The sequence below is a fragment of the Tyto alba genome, unplaced genomic scaffold (genome assembly GCF_018691265.1).
Source record: "Tyto alba isolate M040663 unplaced genomic scaffold, T.alba_DEE_v4.0 Super-Scaffold_8, whole genome shotgun sequence".
NCBI classification, from domain to species: domain Eukaryota; kingdom Metazoa; phylum Chordata; class Aves; order Strigiformes; family Tytonidae; genus Tyto; species Tyto alba.
The window spans coordinates 24,493,573-24,513,874 of NW_024881329.1; the positions used below are offsets into that span (position 1 = coordinate 24,493,573).

The 20,302-nt window shown below is 58.5% G+C and overlaps 2 protein-coding genes and 1 pseudogene across 4 annotated transcripts in view; all 3 read left to right on the top strand.

Moving 5' to 3' along the window:
* The window catches only part of LOC116962203 (V-type proton ATPase catalytic subunit A-like), a 2,585-nt gene extending 1,586 nt beyond the window's left edge, over window positions 1-999 (top strand). Inside the window, 1 exon segment of the mRNA XM_042784917.1 lies at window positions 880-999. Coding sequence (XP_042640851.1) covers window positions 880-999 — 120 coding nt within the window.
* A 169-nt stretch (window positions 1,000-1,168) lies between these two features.
* Window positions 1,169-11,559, top strand: LOC122152603 (annotated as a pseudogene).
* Window positions 11,560-12,746: 1,187 nt separating this feature from the next.
* The window catches only part of LOC122152560 (sorting nexin-27), a 32,388-nt gene continuing 24,832 nt past the window's right edge, over window positions 12,747-20,302 (top strand). For all 3 annotated transcript variants that reach the window (XM_042785168.1, XM_042785166.1, XM_042785167.1), the window contains exon 1: window positions 12,747-13,070. In XM_042785168.1, the coding sequence (XP_042641102.1) occupies window positions 12,787-13,070 (284 nt within the window). In that variant the 5' untranslated portion in view covers window positions 12,747-12,786. The remainder of the gene's footprint in view (window positions 13,071-20,302) is intronic.

Here is a 20,302-nt window from a genome sequence, read left to right on the forward strand (position 1 = left end):
GAAACCGTCCCGCACCGGCAAGGAGCTGATGAAACTTTGGCTGTGGGACGGTGAAAGCAAAGCCCAAAAAGTAACCGGGCACAGGGGACTGGCACGAGACGAGAGCTGAATGAAGCGCCTCTTCTCCTCACCTGCATCCGACCGGGCGCAGCTCCCCACGGCCGAGGCTGCTGCAGACAAACAAGCTGGGCAGGGATGGGTTTGCTTTCCTCCAGCTGCAGCTTCCGCCTCCTGCACCTGCCTCAGCCTCCTTAAAAGCATCTGCTGCACCGAGAAAGCTGGTTTTCTCCCCCGGTGTCCCAGCCAGCTTCACTCAAATGTCCATGTGGTGTTTCGCCATCCCTCTGCCTCCCCCGCGCTGCCCCGGCCCGCGGAGCCTGCCCCCGCCGGCATTTGCATGGGTGGTTTCCTGGTTGTTTGACCCGCGGTTTGGTCGTGCTGGTGCCGGTTGGGAAGGCACCGGCTGCTCTTCGCTCCCTGCCGCAGCCGGTTTGCATCGGCTCGAGGGCGGGTTTATCCGGGGGCAGGTTTTTGGGGTGGAAAGCACCCGCGTGCCGATTCGGGTAGTTTTGGCTGTGGGGATGGAAATAGGCCAGTGCTTGCTTCTTGTCACAGCAAATCTTCCTTGGCAGCCTCCCACCCTTGCCCGGGCCTGACGGGACGGGGACAGCGAACGCGAGATCCCGGTGCTTGTAAACAAAGCTGGGAGTGAGGGCGCGAGAGGGGACGGGCGGGCTGCCCCGTGCTCCTGCCGGCCGGCCGGCCCCGGGGCCCCTTTGCTTTCGGCAGCACCAAGATGAGCGACGCTCCGCGCGCAGGCACTGCCGGGAGCACTTTTCCCCACCGTAAAACCCTGGGTGCTGCTTGCGTCTTCCCAAGGCCACGGAGCACGCGGCATCCAGCTGCTCTTCTGTTTTCCCGACCGAAGTTTCCAACTTCTTGGGTCTTGCCGAGGAAAACATTCCCTGGAGTAAAAGTTGCGGACAAGGACCTGGTTAAACGATCGGTGCTGCTGGGTGCTAGCAGAGCCCAAGTGGAGTTTCTCTTGGATAATTTAGTGGGGGAACGAAGGGGTCTGGCGTGTTGGAGATCTGTAGGAGGGCTCCTTGTTTCCCAGGGAGCCGGAGCCTGTGCGAGCAGCGTATACAAAATATTTTGGAAACAAACAGATGGCTTGTCGAGACTTGGACGGCGGGGAGAGCGCTTGGAAGCGGGGAAGGCAGAAATACCTTGATGTTGCTTTTGGAGAGCAGGAGGCTGACGTGGCCGAGGTGTGGCGAGGGGCGGGCCCCCGGTGCTGCGCGGGCACCTACCCCGGCCCCGCGGTGCTGCCGCCCGAGAGCCGCTGCCGGGGCCGCCGCACGCCCAGCAGCTCCCGCTGGCGGGGCCACGTTTCCCGAGGGCCATGGGCGACGGCTGCGCGGGTGCCGGTGAGGTCTGTCTGGGACACGGGGGGGTTGTGCAGTGCCGTGGGTGCGCGGTGCCGGTGTCGAGCTACGGAGAGTGGGCAACCCCCCTGGAGCGTTTTGGGTGTCCGTGTGCAGCTTCGGGGCTCTTCATACGCTCCGGGCATCTCCTCGAAAGCTTGCTGAGGTTTGCACGGGGCTGGACTCAGCTGAAATGGCCCATCGGCGGGTGGCACTGGTAGGAAGGCTTCGGGTGGGGAGTTAAGTGGTCAAGGCCTCCGTGGATGCTCGTGGCCGTGCGCCGGGGGGTGCTCTGCTGCCGAAATGGGCTCTGCCAGGCCGGGGCAGTGCTGGCAGGGGCCGGGCAGAGCCGTGGGGGCACGTGGCCGCCGCGGTGGGCAGGGAGAAGGATGAATCTGGCGAGGTCCCAGCATGAGCTGCTGTCGCCCTTCTCCCGGGGCTGCTACCAAATGCCGGGGCCGGCTGCCGCGAGGGATGACAGCCGTGACTCCTGGCAGGGGAGGGCATGCACGAAAAGGAGCCCGGCAATCGCTCCTGCAGCCCGTCTGCATTACCTCAGCTTTGGCTGGGCCACGGCTCCTCCAAGCCCTGATGGGTTTGATAAATGTAGTCGCCGTGCGCTCGCTATTACTCATTCTGATCCCAGCGTTACTTCGCAGGCTGCAGCTCAAGCCGAGGGGGAAGGCAGCTTGTCCGCGCGCCTGCAGCGATGCCGACCTGGCTCTCGGCTCGGGCCAGAGCTGGTTGTAAACAGACTTTCAGGGAGTCTAAACTTAAAACTAAAACCCGGCTCTTGTTTCAGGAGAGCGTGAAGGTGCTGCGGCTGACTCTGCCGAATGACCTCCCGGGCGACAGGCGCGAGCAGGCGAAGCAGAAGGTGGGTCTCCCCCGCCGCTTGCTTTGGAGTTGCAAATACAAGATCGTGAATTAACCTGGGGAGGGGGAGGCGGGCACTTTGCAGAGGGCCGGTCGCTTTGTGCCGCATGATCTGGAAAAGTCGCCTCCTGGCCTGTTAAACGCTTCGGTGCCGGTTCGCGGGGCCGCGCTCGGCGCCGCGTTCCTCTGCGAAAGCACACGGTGCTCATTTGACTGGAGCCGGGCGAACCGTTCCAGCCGGTCTCGCCCTCCTGAAAGCCCTGCTGCTTCTGTCTCTTGCAGCCGGTGGGAAAAGCCTTCGCCATGGTGGCCAACAGATCCAGCAACGGTCACTCCCTGGCCTCCGAATGCATCAAATCCAACGATGGCGACGAGGAGATCATCAAGGTACGGTCCCTGGCTCCCTGGTTTTGTCACACAGCGATCTTGTTTAACTGGGGCTGGAAAAAAGGTTTTGTCCGAGACTACACCATTAAAAGCTCCCCGGTGTAGCTCCTGATTGTGCGGGCAGGACTGGCGCAGCGCTGCTGGCTGGCAGCACCAGCTCAGGCTTCCCCGGTGTTGGAAGATGCAGCGTGAGCCCGGGGCAGCTCTGCGGGTGGGGGGACGTGCGGGTGAAGCAGCAGCTTCAGAAAAAGCCAGGGAGGGTTAACTGCAAAGGGGAACCCCACGGACAAGGTGGCTCAGGGAGCGGTGGGATCCGGTGTGCTGGTCCCTGCGGAGCTGGGCTGGCTGCTGGAGTTACTGGGCTGGCTGGAGCCGGGACGGTCTGACCCGCTGCCACCGTCTCTCCTGGGCAGGTTTATCTCAAGGCGCGAGCCGAGGGCGGCATGAACCACGAGGAGCACGTCAACCAGCTGAAGAGCGAAGTTCGTTACATCCAAGAGGTAGTTAACGCGGGCGAGGGGCTCCGGCTTGCACCCGCGGGGGCTTGGCGAGGGTCGGGGCGCTCTGCTTCCCCCGGGACGTCCCCTGGCCCAGCCCCGGCCGCTCCGGCAAACCGGCAGCGGAGCTGAACTCTCCAGTTTGTTGACTTGCCCGTACAGGGCAGTAGTCTAATCAAGCACCATAAATTAATTCAGCCTGACTAATTGCTCTGCTATATGGACTGAATTTGAAGAGAATTGCGCGATGACTTTCCCCCAAGGCTGTCCCCTGCATGCCTGGGTGCGGCAAGACCGGAGCCTCTTGTTAAAAGGCAGTTTCTTTGGTATGTCTCATCTCCCAAAGTAAACTGGATGATGAGGCTCTTGGAAGGTTAACCCTTTCCTCTGCTCCTGGTGGGGATGTTATTTCTGGAGAGCTGGTTGCAAGGCACGGAAGCGGTTGCATGCATGTTCTGGTCTGGGCAGCTTGGCCTAAAAAAAAAAAAAATACAAAAAAGGGGGGAAAAAAAAAAAACCAAACTGTGTTTGCTTTCATGGGGGAGTCTCTGTGCTGAATGCTGGCCCCAGGGAGCAGCAAGGGGCAGATCTGGTAGGGTGGCCTCCAGATCTTTTACATCATCCTTCTGACTCCTCTGCCAAATGCATGTTTTCCCCCAAAAAAGAAAACAGGCTGCTCCCGCTGCCTCCTGCCAGCACCCCAGACCGGCCCGGCTCCCGCCTGCCCAGGGCTGTGGCGCTCGGGGGGCCTTGCTCACCCAGACCTTACCTCGCAGCCACCTGGATGCTGCAGCTTTTGTGAGTGATCCTTCCCACTCACGGGGCTTCGACTTCAGCTCTTCTGATCTGAGCTTTCCCGTAGGTCCCCACAGCTCGGATGGAAGCAGGAGTCAGGTTTAAAAGGGCCTCTTAGCAGTGGTTGAGCGGGGCTCAAACCTTGTCTGGCCACAAAGGCTGGACGTAGCCCTGCCAGCATAGCTGAAGCAGCGTGACTGTGCAGGGCGACTTTATTCTCTGGTTTTCACATGCAGGATTATCTAAACCAGTAAGTCGCGGCAGCTGTACCAGTCTGTCAGCATCCAAGGGAAGTGCCCTGCGCAGGGCGGTGGTGTAAAAACCCTGGGGACGTCCTGATCCAGCTGGATCAAAGTCACGGATCTCTGTCCCCAGGTGGAGGGCCTGATTGCTGACCCAAGAGCCGCACGTTGCGCTCTCACCTTGTCCCTTGTCCTGCCGCTGCCCGGTCTCTGGCAAACTGCTTTGCCCCAGCACCTCGGGCACCTAAAACCCAGGGGTACAGATGAAGCCACGCTGTTAATGCTTTGAGAAAGCTTTTCTTTGGAAAGCGTTGGGGCAGCGTTTGCTGCCTGTAAAAGCCTGTAAATCATTCCTCTGGCTCACCTGCTCTGACTAATTCGAGTAGCTGCAAGTCAAGACTGTACTTGTCGGCGTCCCGCAGCGTGGCAGAGGGAGCTGGGGAGCAGCAAGGGTCTTCTCAGCACTTCAAAGGTGAACTCGATGACTAATGCATGAAAAATCAGAAGCGTCTCTGGATTGTTGCTTTTTTTTTTTTTTGCTTTAATTTTTTTTTTTTTCTTCCCATGGTCATGTGGGACAGCTGCCCCGCAAGGATCGTGTCTGCCAGAGACAGTGCTGCTTGCAGGCAGGGCTGTAGTGAAAGCAGAGGGTCAGGCTGGCGGAGAAGCCACCGATCGCGTGTCAGCAGGGCACCGTAGCGGCCGCCGCGCCTTCGTTTGATTTCTGTTAGGCTGAGTGACACTGTCCATGCGGATCGAGCTAAATTGACTTGCCTTTGCCAGGCTAGAAGTTCTTTGAAGAAGCTGCGGGAAGACTTAAGTAGTAAACTTGAGAACAGACAAGGAGATAAACAGCATGCACAGGTAACGGGAGCATTTCTCGGGCGTTAAATGACATTGCCTTATTAAAAAGATGTCGTCTTTGGGTCCGGAAAGTGATAGAAGGGGCCTTAAAGATCGAGGCGCTTGTGGCGAGTGAAGGGCCACGTTGGCACCGTTTACAGGCAAAATTTCAAAACCCACGCAAGCACGTAACGAGGAGTCAGTAAGCAAAACGCATTGGCTGGCCAAATGCGCTATTGCATGTTGGTTTGCCGAAAACCCCCTCGGTCCCGAGGCGCTGCGGCGGCCCGGAGCCAGCTGTCGGCGTGCGACTGCTCCCGCGCGCGGCGGCGCCGGCCGGCCTTACGTCCCTGTCCCTCTGTCCTTCGCTAACGCAGGTCGTGCTGGAAAAGCAGAACGGCAGCTGGCTGTACCCCGAGAGGCTGCGTGCTGATTCCTGGGAGGACGAGGTACGGGGCCGAACGGGGAGTTTTCAGCGCTATGGAAAGAAATACCGGGTTTGGTTTGAAACCGTCCTCCCAGCGGGTCACTCTGAACCTGTTCAGCGCACGGTTGGGCGCTCCTGCAGCAAACACCAGTCTTTTTATCAGGGTCGAGTCAGAAATGGAGGGCAGCTCTGTTAGAGCAATAAGAATGTGCATAATGGGTTTCTGAACCTCTGCACACGAGAGTTTTTCAGCAGAAGGGGTGCCAGGAATCTTGGAGCTCCAGCTCTTCGTCTTGCCCCCGGCTGGGGCAGACGCCCTGGGCTGGGCTTTCGGGCTGGATTGCCGTGGATGTGGTTCGCGTTGCGGGGTTTCGGGTTGCCCAAGCGCGGATCAGGATGGCATCCTGCAAACAGGGCTTGGAAGGCAACCAAAGGATACGCGCGCGTTATCTTGAGGGCTGGAAGCTGTCGCTCGAGTGTGGGAGGTGAGGACAGGAGCGCCTCTCCTTTCTTTCAAGCTGAGAAGTGATGTTACCAGGCTTTGTCGCCAGCAGCGCTGCCCACATTGGGGCGGAGGGCTCCTTTGATACCTCCCGACTGCTCATCCTGTCCTGTTACCTCTCCGCAGGAGGAGGACTGCTCAGGTGAAGACGTGGAAAAGATCCGACAGACAGCAAAGAGGCTGTTCACAAAGCTGCAGGAGGCTGAAAAGCGCCATCAGTTGGAAAAGAAAGCCTTTGAGGTGACTGCACTGCGCGCTTCTCTGCTGGGAAAGTGGGATTTTTATTTTATTTTGATTTTTTTATTTATTTATGAAAGTCTGAGGAGCTGCAAGGGCATGTGAGTTTGGGCTGCTGGAGGTGTCTGGCTTCTCCTTGCAGAGCAGCAGGCCCGGTGTGCACCATTAAAACACACCAGGGAGTCCAGACCTGGCCAGGCCCCAGCAAACTGCCCCCCTCGTTGCCCGAGTGAGGCTGAAGACATAAATGCTTTTCCAGTTAAAAATCACATAAAGTAAAAGCAGCTGCCAGGTTGGAGAGCAGCCCCCCCGACTCTGCTGAGCCTTTCCGCCGTAGCTGGGCTCGGTGCGCGAGGGGGCGTTTGGTGGGGAGCGGGGCCCAGCCGTGCGTCCCAGCGGGTCGAGTGGAGACCACGGCTGCGGTTCCCAGCCCCGGTGCCGGGCTGCTGCGGCGGTGCTGGCGTTGTGGTCCCTCCTGGAGCTCGGGCTCCTTGTGCGCGGGGCTGTGCGCTGCAGAGAGGGGTGAGCTGACCGGGAGGCACCCAGACCCATCGCGCGGGTCTCCTCGCCTGCCAAGTGGTGCTGACGGAGCTGCCGCGGCCGCTTCCCTCCCTCCCGCAGCCCTGGTGATTAATGGTCCCCTTCGGTTTGTTTGTGAGTGACTGCTCATGCCCCGGATGGGCTGGGCCTGACCGCGTCACCCCGCAGCTCCAAGCGCTGGTGGCAGCGGTGACATCCTGGCTCGCATCCTGTCCCGCAGACCAAACTGGTCCCAGCCAGCCCGGGGGGTTCCCCGCCGCGGGACGGGGGACGGCGTCCGCTGGGGAAGTGGGTTTGAGCAGCGACAGCTTCCTCCCCCGCGGGGTCGTCCGCCCGCCCGCCCGCAGCGGTGGCACGTGCCCTGAGGGTCTCTGTCCTGCGCGTAGGAAGTCCCGTGGTCTGGTGGCATTTCGGGGTCCTTGGCCAGCTGTGATGCCGCCTGCGGGCTCTGAGCCCGGGGGGAGACCCTGGGGGGGGCGGGGAGGGGTGTTTCGGCAGTCGCCGATCCTGCCAGCGCTGCCCAGTGTTTTTGGTGTGCCTTGCTGTCCGAGCCTTCCCTCCAGCCGTCGTGGGGACCCATGGGGACACCCCACCCTTGTCCCCGCTCAGCTCCTGGGCCGTTGATGCAGGCGTGAGGCTGCTGCCGAGGTCGGTTCCTCGGCCCCAGAGGAGCCTGCAAACAGCCCCAGAGCGCGCGTGGCTGAGGGCGAACACGGCTCTTGCGTTCGAGGAGTCTTTATTGCTGCAGCGTTGAAGCGCTCACTCCTTTGAAGTGCTTTGAAGCCGGGGAGCGTTCTGAGGAAGCTCTGCTCGCTGAGGCGCCCGGCTGCCTTCAGCAAAATCCGCCTGCCAAGGCTTCGAGCAGCGGTGTGGCTCCAGAACCTTGCTGGGGAGAAGAGCGTCGGGGCTTGGGGTAAAGGCATCTCCGTCTTGTTTGCAGAGGACGGTCTCGCAGTACCAGGAGGAAGCGGAGCAGACGAGCTCTGCCCTGCGGAGAGCAGAGAAGAGCGTGGTGGAGAAGGAGGTGCAGGTGGATGAGCTGCAGAGACTCCTGGCAGGGATGGAGAAGGTACCGGCCCTGCGGCCACGGTGGGGCTGACAGGATCAGCGGAGCTGCCTGGTTGCTCAGCTTGGGGGGGGGGGAATGGAAAAGCCCAGTGGTGATGAGTTTGGCAGTGCTCAGCGCAGACCCCCGTGGCAGGTCTTGGACTGGCTGCAGGCTACCCACCGTGTGGAGGGTTTGACTTCCCAGCCAGGTTTAACCCGACAGCAGCAGGCAAAGCCAGCTGCTGGGAACGGCTGCAAATCGGCTGTTGCTGATTTAAACTTGCATTTCTCAGGTCTAGAAGATCTGGTCGGTCTGTGAAAACTCTTCCAGGTATCCTGGAAACAAGCACGCAGTCTAGACAGCCGCGCGGTCGTTCTTCTCATGGGGGCGGTAACACAACCTCCAGCCTTGATTATACTTTTTTTCAGCTGTGGCCTGCTCATAATACTATTAAAAGTCATAAATCTGCCAGTGCAGTATGAGCACGGGGTGACCTGGGACTGCATTCCCTGGCCTGACGCGCGGGGTGCCTTGCCTGTATCCTAGGGGTAAAGGAGTGGGATGTCTGCTGTCGGTCATCTCTGTGGCTGCCCTTGTCTGTCTGTCTCTCACATGTAAATGTAATGCTCGTGAAAGCAACCCGCAGATGGAGCGGGGAGGCTGAGCTGAGCCCGCCCGGCTCCCTGGGTGTTTGTAGTTCCCTGCTGCGCAGCGGAGGCCGAGGAGCATGTGTTGCGACTTGTTTCCCTGCGTGTAACTCGGCCTCTCGCTCTGCCGCAGGAGCACAGGAGTTTGCTGCTGAAGATGAAAGAAGGCGAAGCAGAGCTGGCGAGGCTGAGGAGCGTGGAAGGTGACAAGCTCGCCGAACAAGACCGGTGAGGCTCGGCCTGGGGCTCGGCTGCCAACTCCGGAGCAAGCCCACGCCGCTGGGTCGGGGTGTCAGCTCGCTGGGGCATGACTGCACATTCCTGCGAGGGCGTGCTTGCTCTCTGGCTTGCAAAACAGCTCCCTGCTCCCCAGAGCTGACTAATCTCCAAATACCTCCTGCAGTGCTTTGCTCCGAGAGACCCGGAGCTCCGGAGATGGGCTGCCCGGAGACCTCTGGCGGCCCCGCTGCCGGCTGGGAGCTCGGGGCAGCCGATTCTCCCTGTAAGGTCGGACGCATTCCACCCAGCCGGTATCCCTGTGCTCCAGGGGCTAATTGGCATGGCTTGTTTCTGGAAGGCCTTGTTTGTGGGCCCGACTCTTCCTGATGTTCCTGTGTCCCTGCAGTCTGTGGTTACTTGTCTTTGTGGCTCCTGCTTGAATAGTTTTTGTCTCTGCCTCTCCTTACCTCACCTAGTCTAAATATTTCAAGACCTGTGGCGGCTGTAGAGGAGACCCGGCTGATAGAAAGCTGCTCTGGCATAGCTGGGTGGGTGCTCCCTGTCTGGGAAGCTGTCCGATGGCTCCTGGACTCTGTCCTCTCCTTTTCCCAGGTCAGCCCAGCTGGAGAAGGAGGTGGCCATGCTGCGGAGAAGATTCACCATCTGGACGACATGCTGAAAAGCCAGCAGCGCAAAGTCCGCCAGATGATTGAGCAGGTGAGAGGCGGGGCTGGGCTGGGAGGACTCGGAGGGGACTTCAAAAAAAGAGAAAGGAGTGGGGGAAAACAAAAAAAAATCTCATAAGCTTCTTGGAAGCAAAGAATTGGTAGTTTTGGGGCTGAATCCCTTTGCAAACCAAAGGGACACAAGTTCAAAGGCAGCCTGGAGCCCTGTCCTGCAGGGGACAGCCCAGAGGGCTGTGGCGTGAGCTGCCCTGGGCCAGGGAGGGTGACAGAAGGAGCATAAAAGCAGTGTTGTGTGCCTAGCTTGGCTTGCTGAAAGGGTTGACTCTCACACTGTGTGAGTGAGCAGGGGCTCCTTCACCGGGGGGGATTAATTTGCAGACTTAATTTGAGGCTTTTTTGATTGTTTTTTATGCAGACCTTGGAGTTAATGTTGTAGGTGTTAGCCGGCAGAAAGGTGTCTGGCTAAGCTGCTCTCCTGCCTCGACGTTTCTCCAGCCACGCACGAGAGGGATTTTCAGCTGCTGTGAACTTTTCTCTTACAGCTCCAGAACTCCAAAACGGTGATTCAGGCCAAGGATGCCGTGATCCAGGAGCTGAAGGAGAGAGTCGCTTACTTGGAGGCTGAGGTGCGTCTTAGCGGGGCCGTTGCAGGGCGCGCACGGGGTCTGCTCCGAGCCCAGCCCCTCGTGGTGTGACTGGTCCGTGGGTGCCTGCGGGCCGTGGCTGGGCCATGAGCTTTGCTCTGGGCAGCGCGGCCGGCAGCAAAGCCCTTCCCTGGCACCGACACCTGCTCCCGTAGGAAAATGTGCCCTCCGCAGCGCCCAGGGCTCTGCTGGTTCCCCGAGCTGGTGTGATGGTTTCCAGTGCTGCCGGGGTTGCTGGAGCAGCTGTGAACTCAAGCGGAGTCCAAAATAATCTCATCACACGCATTTCTCTGGCAGCAAACCCCTTCTCGCTTACAAAGCTGCAGCTGAATCCGTGCGTGTCAGAAATTAAAATTGCATTCCAGCCTCTAGGATTGTAACAAGTGTCAAACCTCTCTCCTTTTTTGGAGAAAAACTGAGCCTGCATTGGCATTCCCAGTGTTTTCTTCCCTCCTGAGTGGCTTATTTTGCTAATTTGTGCATGGGGACGGTATGTGTGAGCGCAGCCAGCTGTGAACCCAGGCAGAAAACATCCAGTGAGAGAGATTTGTGTGCTGGTGGGTTTCTGTGGGGTGTTCAGCAGGTCTTACAGCCCACCCCAGCTCTCCTTTGGTGAGCGGTCCCTATGTAGGGCGGAATTTCATTTCCCTCAGTAAAAAAACTGCCCCACGGCAAGCGATTATACTGGAGCGTTCCTCAGCACGCGATCCGTGTGCCCACAGCTTGGCTGCCCGTCGCTAACCATGGCTCCATCTCTTGCAGAACCTGGAGATGCACGACCGCATAGAGCACTTGATGAGAAGCAGGTCAGCCGGGGCGGCCACAGCTCCCGAGCGCGCTCCAAGTCGGAGTACGTGAGCAGGTACGTGGGGAGCACGTACCCTCCAGCCTGCCCGGCCGCTCAGCACCTTCATCTGCAGGTCCACGTCTTGCCCAGGGCAGCGGGAGCTGCAGTCCAGGAGGAGGTGCTGCACTCGGGGATGCTCTTCTGGACGTGTATTGTAGCACTGTCTGTTTGCAGAGAGGTCTCCATTCCTGGGTTCCTCCTTCAGGGGAGCAGAGGTCCCTCCTGTGGGCAGTTCTGGGGGGGAGCCATCACCGACCAGGGCTGGGGCAGGACCCTCTCCCCACAGGTTTTCCCCCTAAGCCCCCCATCCAGTTTATCTGGCCAAACAAACCCTTTCTCTCTTGCAGCAAAAGGCTGACGGGCCCCAAGCCGCTGCCTCTCATTCGAGTAGTGGAAACATGAGTTTCGAGGGCTGGTCCGAGCTGAAGACTCTCCCCTTGTTATCGTTGACTGGATTTCCCTGCTTGGCTGCCGTCCTCTGGCCTCTGTGCTCCCGGAGGCTCCCCGGAGCCGTCGGCGGAGGGCTGTGCCCTGGAGAACTGCGGCAGCCGAGGACAGACGTAGCCGGGGCGGTCCTGGCAGAGGAAGGAGGTTTGCGAAGCGTCCACGTTGCTGTCCCCACTGGGTCCCAAGGTCACACGGATGCCAGTTTTGGAGGCTGGGACCAGCCGGCCCCGGCGTGGACAAGGTGGCTTCTCTGGTGGAGAGCCAGGCTCGCTTTCCCTGGTCAGTCCTGGGTTTGCCGGGGTTGCTCTGCAAGAGCAGCCTTTGCTTCTGAAGGGCCTCGTCCGACCAGAGCCCCCCCTTCAGCTTGCAGCTTGCCAACGTGGACTTGGGGGTTTAACCTTTTTCTGGTTAAAAATTTAAAACAAAAAAGAAGATTCACTCTTACAAAGAAGAAATAAATCCTCCTGAAACTGGACTCCTTCCTACAACAAAGCCCAATGCGTGACAAGTTGGGAGCCTCCACCTCCGATCTCCAGCACATATCTGGCTGCTCCGGACTTGGCAAAGGCTCATGTGGCCAAAAATCAGTGTATCACCGTGCTTTTCCCAAGAGCGTAGAGAAATTGTACCCGACGTACATGTAGTGTTTAAACCAGAGGCTGTTTGGTTTGTTACCTGTATTTATTTCAATAAATTATTGGTGTCTTCCAATGATGTGGTGACAGGCACGATTGCTGCTGTCCACCTCCACGGGAGCACAGTTGAGGACTGCCTGTCCCACGTTTGAACTGGAAAATACCAACCAGCTTCCTCTGGGCTTGCGCGTCCTGACCTGTCTTGTGTGCGCCCGCGCTTGGGAAAGGAGCTTGGCTACAGCTCGAGGGAAGTCGCTGGCGTTCGTACTGACCGCGTTAATCCCAAAATACACGTGCCTTAATCCCTCCGCCTGAAGTTGATTAAACAGGCGTGAGCGGGGGGAGCGTTGGGGCTGCGCTGGCTGGGCTCCTTGCTTCTCCAGCTGGCTGTGCGCAACCTTCTTTTCTCTTTTTGTTTTTTTTTCCTTGCTGGCGGGTCACGCGTGCTGAGCCGAGCCCGGTGCTGCGGCGCAGGCTCCGGGGGCGGCTGGGTCGGGTCCGTCTCCACCCGGCCAGACCCGGAGCTCCCACAGCCCCCAGGGCTCTGGGCCGCAGCTGGCGCCATTTCGGTGCCTCTGAGGGGAAGGCGGTGAAGCGGGAGTAGGTTCCCCCCCGCGCTGAGGCCTCTCCGCCACCTCCTGAGGCTGCTTGACGTCACAGCTATGACATCACCCCGTTGCCGCGGCGACGCTCCCGCTCCCGGACTACCTTTCCCAGCGCCCCCCGCGCCGCGAGGGGAACTACACTTCCCGTCGCCCCTCGCGGCGCCGCGCTGGGCGGCGCCCTACGGCGGCCGGCGCGGCGGTCGCGTGACGGGCCGGCCGGGCGCTGCTCGCCAAGATGGCGGACGAGGAGGGCGAAGGGCCGCCGCGCTCGGCCGCCGCGCCGCACCGGAACGGCGGCGGTGAGGGGGCCCCGGCGGGGCCGGGCGGCCCCCGCGTGGTCCGCATCGTCAAGTCGGAGTCCGGTTACGGCTTCAACGTGCGCGGCCAAGTGAGCGAGGGCGGCCAGCTGCGGAGCATCAACGGCGAGCTGTACGCCCCGCTGCAGCATGTCAGCGCCGTGCTGGGCGGCGGGGCGGCCGACCGCGCCGGGGTGCGCAAGGGGGACCGCATCCTGGAGGTGTGAGTACGGGGGGGCCGCCGCCCCGCTGCCGCCCGCCCTGCCCGCCCCGCCGCGGGGAGGCCGGGGGTTTGGGGGGGGTCCCCGGGGGGAGGGCGGGTGAGCCTCGCTGGGGGCTTGGGGTGGCCTTGTTGGGGGAGGCTCGGAGAGGGGCTTGTGGGGAGCTGGGCCAGCTGCCCCTCTTTGGGGAAGAGGGGGAGCTTATGGGGGCGGCTGCACCCCCCCGGGGGCTGGTTTGGTTTTTTCAGCGGGGGCTTTGGGGGCGCCCCCGGGGGAGGTTCCCCTGAGGAGCTGTGTTGGTCTGCCCAGATGCTTTGGGGATCCCTGATGAGGGGGCCTGGTCTGCCCTTCTCTCACTGGGAGCTTGGAGGAGCCCTTACAGGGGGGGCCGGTCCAGGTTCCTCTCGCTGGGGGGTCCTTAGGGAGTCTGGCTTCCCCTCCCCGGGGGCTGCGGGGGCCCCTTCTGAGGGGTCTGGGCCAGCGTCTCATCCCTGGGAACCCCTTTATGCAAGGAGAGGGGTGGGCTGCCCTCATCCTCTCGGTGAGAGTTTTAGGGTCCCTGTTTTTATAGGAAGCTGTGGACCAGCATCTTCCTCCCTGGGGGCTCTGGGGGATCCCTTTGGGGCTGGAGGGACACAGTGTCCATCTCCTTGAAGGCGAGGCACTCATTTTTTTAGGGGGTTCATTAGCGGATCCCCTTCGTTGTGGAGTTTGTAGAGGGTTTGAGAGTCACAGCCTCAGGAAAGGGTCCCTCCCTTGAAGGATGAATCGGGGGTCCCTTTCATCAGCTCATTCCTGGGGAGATTCTCCCCTCATTTTTGTTTTTGGGGGCATCCCTGGGATTGCAGAGCAGGAAGGGCTCACAGGCTGCAGAAATACCTGTAGGAGCCACGTCCACAGATCTGCCTCCCCGCCTGGGAAGGAGCTGGTGGAAGAGGGTGGCCGTGGTGGGGAATTTGTGTGGGGAGGCCTGTTGCTCCTGGAGAAAAGCTGTTCCTGGGAGAGGTCTGTGGTAAAGTGGGGAAGTAGGTTAGGAGATGTGAAAGGAGGTGGCTGGAAGGAAGGGGGAGCCCACCCTGAGAAAGTGTTAGGGGAGGAGGGCAGGATGAAGGGCCCAGAGCTGGCAGAAACTGGTGCTGAGCTGGGTGAGCTCATGGGTGCCCTCGCAGAGAGTTGGGGGGGGCGCCGGGACGAGGTGTGCGAGATGCAAACCCTCCTCTGGTGAGCGGGACCCTCGGTCTTCAACCTGGAGACCTTCCTGGGGAGGGCAGGGGGATGCTTGCGGAGGGAGGAGGAGGAGGAGGAGATCTGACCTGGCAGGATTGCTGCTGCAGGCCCGGCGGGGCAAGGATGGGGCCCACAAACCCCCACTTTGGGGCTGGTGGCCTGCCTTCCCCTCCCCGCAGGCGCGCCGCTCTGCAGACGGCAGCGGAGTGGAAGCGGGCGCTCAGGGATGCTTGGCTTTTGCTTCTCTCAGTCACTGGGACCATGGGTTGTCCAGGGCTGGGCGGTAGCTGTTTCTCGACAGCAAGAATTGTAACGTGAGCCTGAAAATATCTTTCCATGGGAATGCTTCAGCTGTGCTGAAACTGATCTTTCCTGCCCCCCCCCCACCCCTACCCCCCCAAAAAAAACAAACCTTAAACTTTCAGCTCATGTTTGTAGACTGACATTGGTTAAATCTCTTCAAGGGCTTTCTGTAGCCTCAGCCTGTCAAGGTGTATTTTTCTGAGGGTGTTCCCCTTTGTCTTGTGGTTCTTGGGGCTGGTTCTACCCATGCTGAGCTGTGCGATACCTCCTGATCCTTACGTATTTGTACTTCATGCTGAGTTGGTTAAGTTCAATTACTTATTAATTACAGGGATTTCATAGCAGCAGGAATGCTTTGCTGCCAGTCTTTGCAGGCTGCAGTGTGTGAAGGACAACAGCGTGTGTTTGGGCCCAGCAGAGAAGATCTGTTCTGACTAGCCCATGGCTAGAGAGCTGGCCGTGCCCTGCAGAAAGCTTGCTCTTGGGATTTGGCTCTCTCCCGTGTGACCCAAATACTTGACGCTTTGATTTTTCTGTGCAGAAGAACCGTTCGGGGGGTGGATTCTGCACCTGGAGGATCTACTTGAAAGAACAGCATTTATTGACCAAGGGGAAATATTTCGCATGTGTTGCAAGGTGCTGAGCTGAAATCCTCCCTTGTGCCTGCTGTGGGGAAACACTTCAAATGCTCTCTTTGAAATTGGGGGTAGGTTTTGAGGCTGGCGCTGGAATCGGGGTTCAGCCCCGGTGTCTCGGCCGGCGTGAGGCGAGGGCTCAACCTTCAGTCTGTCACCAAACCACGCAGCAGTGTCTGAAGGAGTTAAGACCTGCAGAGAAGGGCGGTTAATGAGAGGTCACGAGGGTGTTTGCTCTGGACCCCTGGCTTCCCCCTCCGCAGGGCAGGGAGCAACTGTGGCTGGAAGGATGGGGGATTTCCTCTTCCTTGATCTGCCTCTTCTTATCTCCCAGGAGAAACTGCTTTTAATTTGCCCATGTATCTTGTAGCGCTGCCAGGTTGGCTCTCACCCTTTTCCAATATCAGCCCTCGCTTTTGTTAACCTGGCTGCATAAATCGGCCTGAAAACACCGTGCGGTACCAGCCGTGTTTTGGCGGCGTGAAGTCCCTGTGTCTCTGCACGCTCTGCCAAGAGGACGCCCGTTCTCGGCGGGGCTATTAAAATCCAACTCCTGCAAGTAAATCTTAGCACGGTTGTGAGTTGGAGTAGAAAACAATAAACCGAGACTCCAAAAATAGCTCCGATTTCCCTTCCTTTCCCCAGCAGCACCCTGCGCACAATGGTGGGGGTGGGGTTCCCCGGGAGGCCCGGGGCCCATCCGCCGCCTCCCCGGCACGGGGGTGCTCTGCCCGCAGGACCCACGGCGGGCTCGGCAGGCGCGGGGAGCTGGCTGGAAGCCGGGCTGCGGGGCCGGAGCTGGGCGGCGGTGCTGCGGGAGGAGCTGCTGGTCTTCGCAGGTCTGGCGTCATGTCCGAGTGCCAAAAGCACGCGCAGGTTGGGTGTTCTCTGAACAGGCTCTTTATTTCCAGGCGGGACTTTGTTTCCACCTCCCGCAACTCCAAGGGAACTGCCCTGGGAGAGGGTTTTCTGGAGCAAGAGCCCGAGACACGAGATTCTTCCACTGCCTGGCCTTGGTGGCATTGCTGAGCTGCTGCAGAGCGGTGGGGCATTTAGCCCGTGGTAACTTGTTCTCTGTGGGGTCTGGCACCCCCGTCTTCCCCAGCTCCCTCGGGATGTGCGCGGGGGCTGGAAGACCCGGAGACCTCCCATCCCTGCGCGGCTGGGGGCTGCGGCCGCAGCAATGGGAGCGTGGTTTTCCTCTGCGAGGTGGAGCACAACCTGCTTCCCAGTCCTCATCCAAAACCAGAGGATGTTTCAGGTGTTGTTTGAAGGGTTTTTTTTTAGTCTCGTGCCTGCTACCTGCTACAAAGTCCTTTCTTTCCATCCTTCGCTGCATCGCGCTCCCATATGGAGCATCTAGCTCAGACCTCTTGCTTTCAGCGGCTGGTTTTGCAACATAGCTATGGCCTGCTCTCTAATCTCCTTAGCTGGTTGTGTGTTTGTGGGTGTTGAGGGCATTGGAGACAGACAATGAAAGCTAATTTAGTTCTTGATTATCACCCTGAATGACAATCATAACTAATCTTGACAGGGAAGAAAACCCCACTAGCATTTTCTCTGCTTGCAGGGAAGCTCGCTCAAAAATAATTGAACAGATAAAGAAGGGATTTGTTCTCGATATTGTTGAACTGTGTGTGGTGGAAACGTGGTCTGATCTAGATGTGATTTTGAGGATCGGGAGGTGCTGGACCAGAGTAGTCTCCATCACTTACTCCAGCATCAGAAACATCTCCAACGGTCACAGCACCTTCTGCTCTGAGGGAAGCCGTCGTACCCCTCGATACGGCTCTGGATGGAATAACCCCCACTGGAGATGGCTCCTTCCTAACCTCTCGGGGAGTGACCTGTGCCTGCTGTGCGGGGTAAAAGGCATTTCTCTCAGGAGATTAGACTCTTTATCTCTTCTTGGGCTAAAGTCTAATTTTCTCTATCACGTGGGACAGAAAAAGCGGTTCTGCTTTGGAAAAGTCTGGAACGGTCTGTAAAAAGGAGGCAGCAGCTGCGTGCTCTGCTTATTCTCAGCATTTTACTGCTCGCACAGGGGGCGTGCTGCCAGAAAACCACCTTACAAAGTGATCGGCGGGCTTTACCTCGGCCAAAGTCTTTAAGGGTGTTTCTTGCTTTAACCTCAGACAACTTAAGAAGTGGATCGAATCAGTGTTGGAAACTTTATCTTACGCGCCTGGATGGTAAGGAGGTGGAACACGTGTGGGGAGGCACGGCCCCCTCGCCGCTTCAGCGGTGTGGTTTTTCTGCAGTTGCAGCCGTAGGAGCTCGGGAAACCTGCTGAGTTTGGCTCGCAGCCTGGCGAACCCAAAATCCCTCTGATCACCAGCTGATAGATGCCTTTCCTTCCCCCGCCTCTTAAGCACACCGTCTTCCCGGCAGTGCTCCTGAATTCACCCCAACTTTCCAGGCTCCATCCCTCGCTTTCCTGCGCGTTTTCGGAGCACTTCACCGTGGGTCAGCATCGCTCCCCTCTTATGAAGTGCAGGAGGGGGAGCGGACTCGCCTGGTTAAGGCTGCAGATTAGAACTGGGAATAGTTCGGATCTCCTGATTGCGCCTTTCAGCCTGTGCTTGGTGTGCTCAATGAGGCTGCTGTTAGCTGTTTGAGTGAAAACCTGCAAAGGTATCTCCTTTTTTTTCTTGGGAGATAACAGCAGTGGGTAAATGAAGAACCCTCGTGTGCTGGGTTTTCCATTAAGCGTACAATTAGATAAATGCAAGAGCCTTTCTATCTACCCTGGTTTAACACTTCTGCAGTATATTTAAACAGGACTCTGTGTGTGCCTAGGAATGGGCACAGTGACTGAAGCTGGAGAAATTTAAACCCGTTTCTGCTGCCTGCGCTCTCCACTCCTGCTTTGTTCATCTCGAGATAACGAAGCAAATGGGTCAGACCTCGTAGGCTCCGTGGAAGCGGCCGCCCCGCTCCTGGTGGGGATGTGCTGGATGTGGGTGCCCGGCGTGTTGTGGTGGCTTTTTCTGTACCCACCATTTCCTTTCCTTGTTCACCAGTCTGAGCACAGGGGAAGCAACAACGTACGAATTAAATACAAGGTGAGGGGAGAGTTTCCTTCTACCGGGGTTCAGACCTGTGCTTGTAAAACACGAGCTGCAGACCGAAACGCCGTCGCGGGGCCTCGTGAACACCTGTACTCCAGGCTGCCATTAGACTGAGATGCTGTTTTGGAGAGCTGGAGCGCAAGGCTTTGCAGGCTCTTCACTGACATCTCTGGAGGAGCATCTCGTGGCGGTGGTTTTCAGCGTGTGGTCTGCAGAGTCCTCGGGGGCTCATTGATGTTGCTTGGAGCTCTGCAAAAGACCACGGCTGGGAAACCAAAGCTGGTGTCACAGGCTTGAACTTGGTCGTCAGCAGCTTGAACCGAGCCGGAGGAGCCTCTGGGTCTACAAAAGGAACAGATAAAAATCATTGCTTTGATGTTGGTCAAAAAGGTTATGCTGAAAAGTCCAGCTCCGTGCTAGTGCCGGGGCTTGTAGTCCAGCAGCCCTGTCCATCTCTGGGCTCCTCAGGGTGGTTTTGCTGATGGTTCAGGGAAGGGAAAACCAAGGAGGCCTTGACCTAGATCGTGTCTCCTGTTGCTGGGGTGGAAGCTGATTGCAAGTAACTGCTCCTGAGTTTCCAGGGTGGATTTGATAGAGGTTTGGTTTGCAAGTGTCAAAAAATTAATTTTTCAGCAAAACTAATAGCTTTCCACTTGTTGAGTCAGTACTTGTTTGCTTTTCAGTATTTACTTTTTAACCTTCTGAAATGTTAACATTCTTTGTCGTCTTCCAGGGTGTTTCAAAAGTGTTAATTTGCAAGGAATCATTGCTCTCGCGATCGGAGCGGGTGAATGGCAGTTGCGCGGTTTGCAAGAGCAGAGCTTGTCAGTATGCACCGGGATGGTAAAACTTCCTCAAAATGTCCTAGGAGGCTTCTGTGAAAATGGTAATTATCCCACCCTTCTTCTGGTCTCTCCCATGTAAGAGAAATAGGAAAGGCCACTGAAATTGCACTTGTTAGTGTCTTCTGGGTCCTTTTTATCTGTTTGGAATGCTGTGGTACAGAGTCTGGATTTCCCAGCTGTAAAAGAGGAAGGCTGGCTTCTCTTTTGAGTAATTAGAAATGGGGAAATACTGCTCTGGCCTCAGCTGAACAGCCCTGGGATGGTTCAGTTTGAGGAAGGCTTGTGCTAACGGCTGTCTGGCTTTGGGGACTGAGCATTTCGGGGGGGAAAACGGTTTAGCTTGAGTGGTCTTGGGTGTGTCGTGCAACTGAGAGATGTCAGGCTCCCCGGGGCTAAGCTGCGAGCAGCGGGGCCTGGGAAGCTGCTGCGGCTCGGTCGGGATGCGCGGCTCTGCCCAGGAGTGGGGAAGGGAGCCGGCAGCGTGGCGGCAGCTGCCCTGGTGCGAGCACACCCCGTAAGGCATTGCTGGTGGCATCGCCTGGAGCTGCTCCCGTGTTTGACATGGGCTGGCTTTGGGAGGGGAGGGGGATGAAGGCGACGAAGCGCCCGTTTCTGCAGCTGCTACAGCAAGCCTGGAGAAGCTGTCCCGCACCGCTGTGTCCAGTAAGCTCATTAGCTGTTCATCGTTATTTCCAGAGCCTCTCCCGAGGAGGCTGCTGATCCCTGTGTCAACTGCCCTTGTTGCTGGATCTCATCTTTAGCGCTCTTCTGCCTCCATCAGCCCTTCTCAGAGGAGAGTAATCTGTCGCTGCTGCTGTGGTCTCAGCACCGCGCTTAAAATCTCTCCCGCAGCTGAATGCTGTTGAGAACCGGTGCGTTACGCAAGAAGCAGGAGTGCAGGGAGCTTCTTGGTGACGTATTGAATTTTATGGGCTTAAGGTACAGCCCTGCACAGAGCGGGAGCTGGAAGATGCAAAGCGCTGGGGACTTGGCAGACTGTCCCCGTTAAGGGGCGGGTGACTCCAGAAGTTGTGGTGTGCTAGCTGCTGCCGGTCCCGCTTCGGAGGCCACGTCTACACGGCGAGGCTCTTGCCAGCCTGGTTTTGTCACGCTGGGATGGGAGAGCTCTGACCCGTGCTTTGCCGTGGCGGCC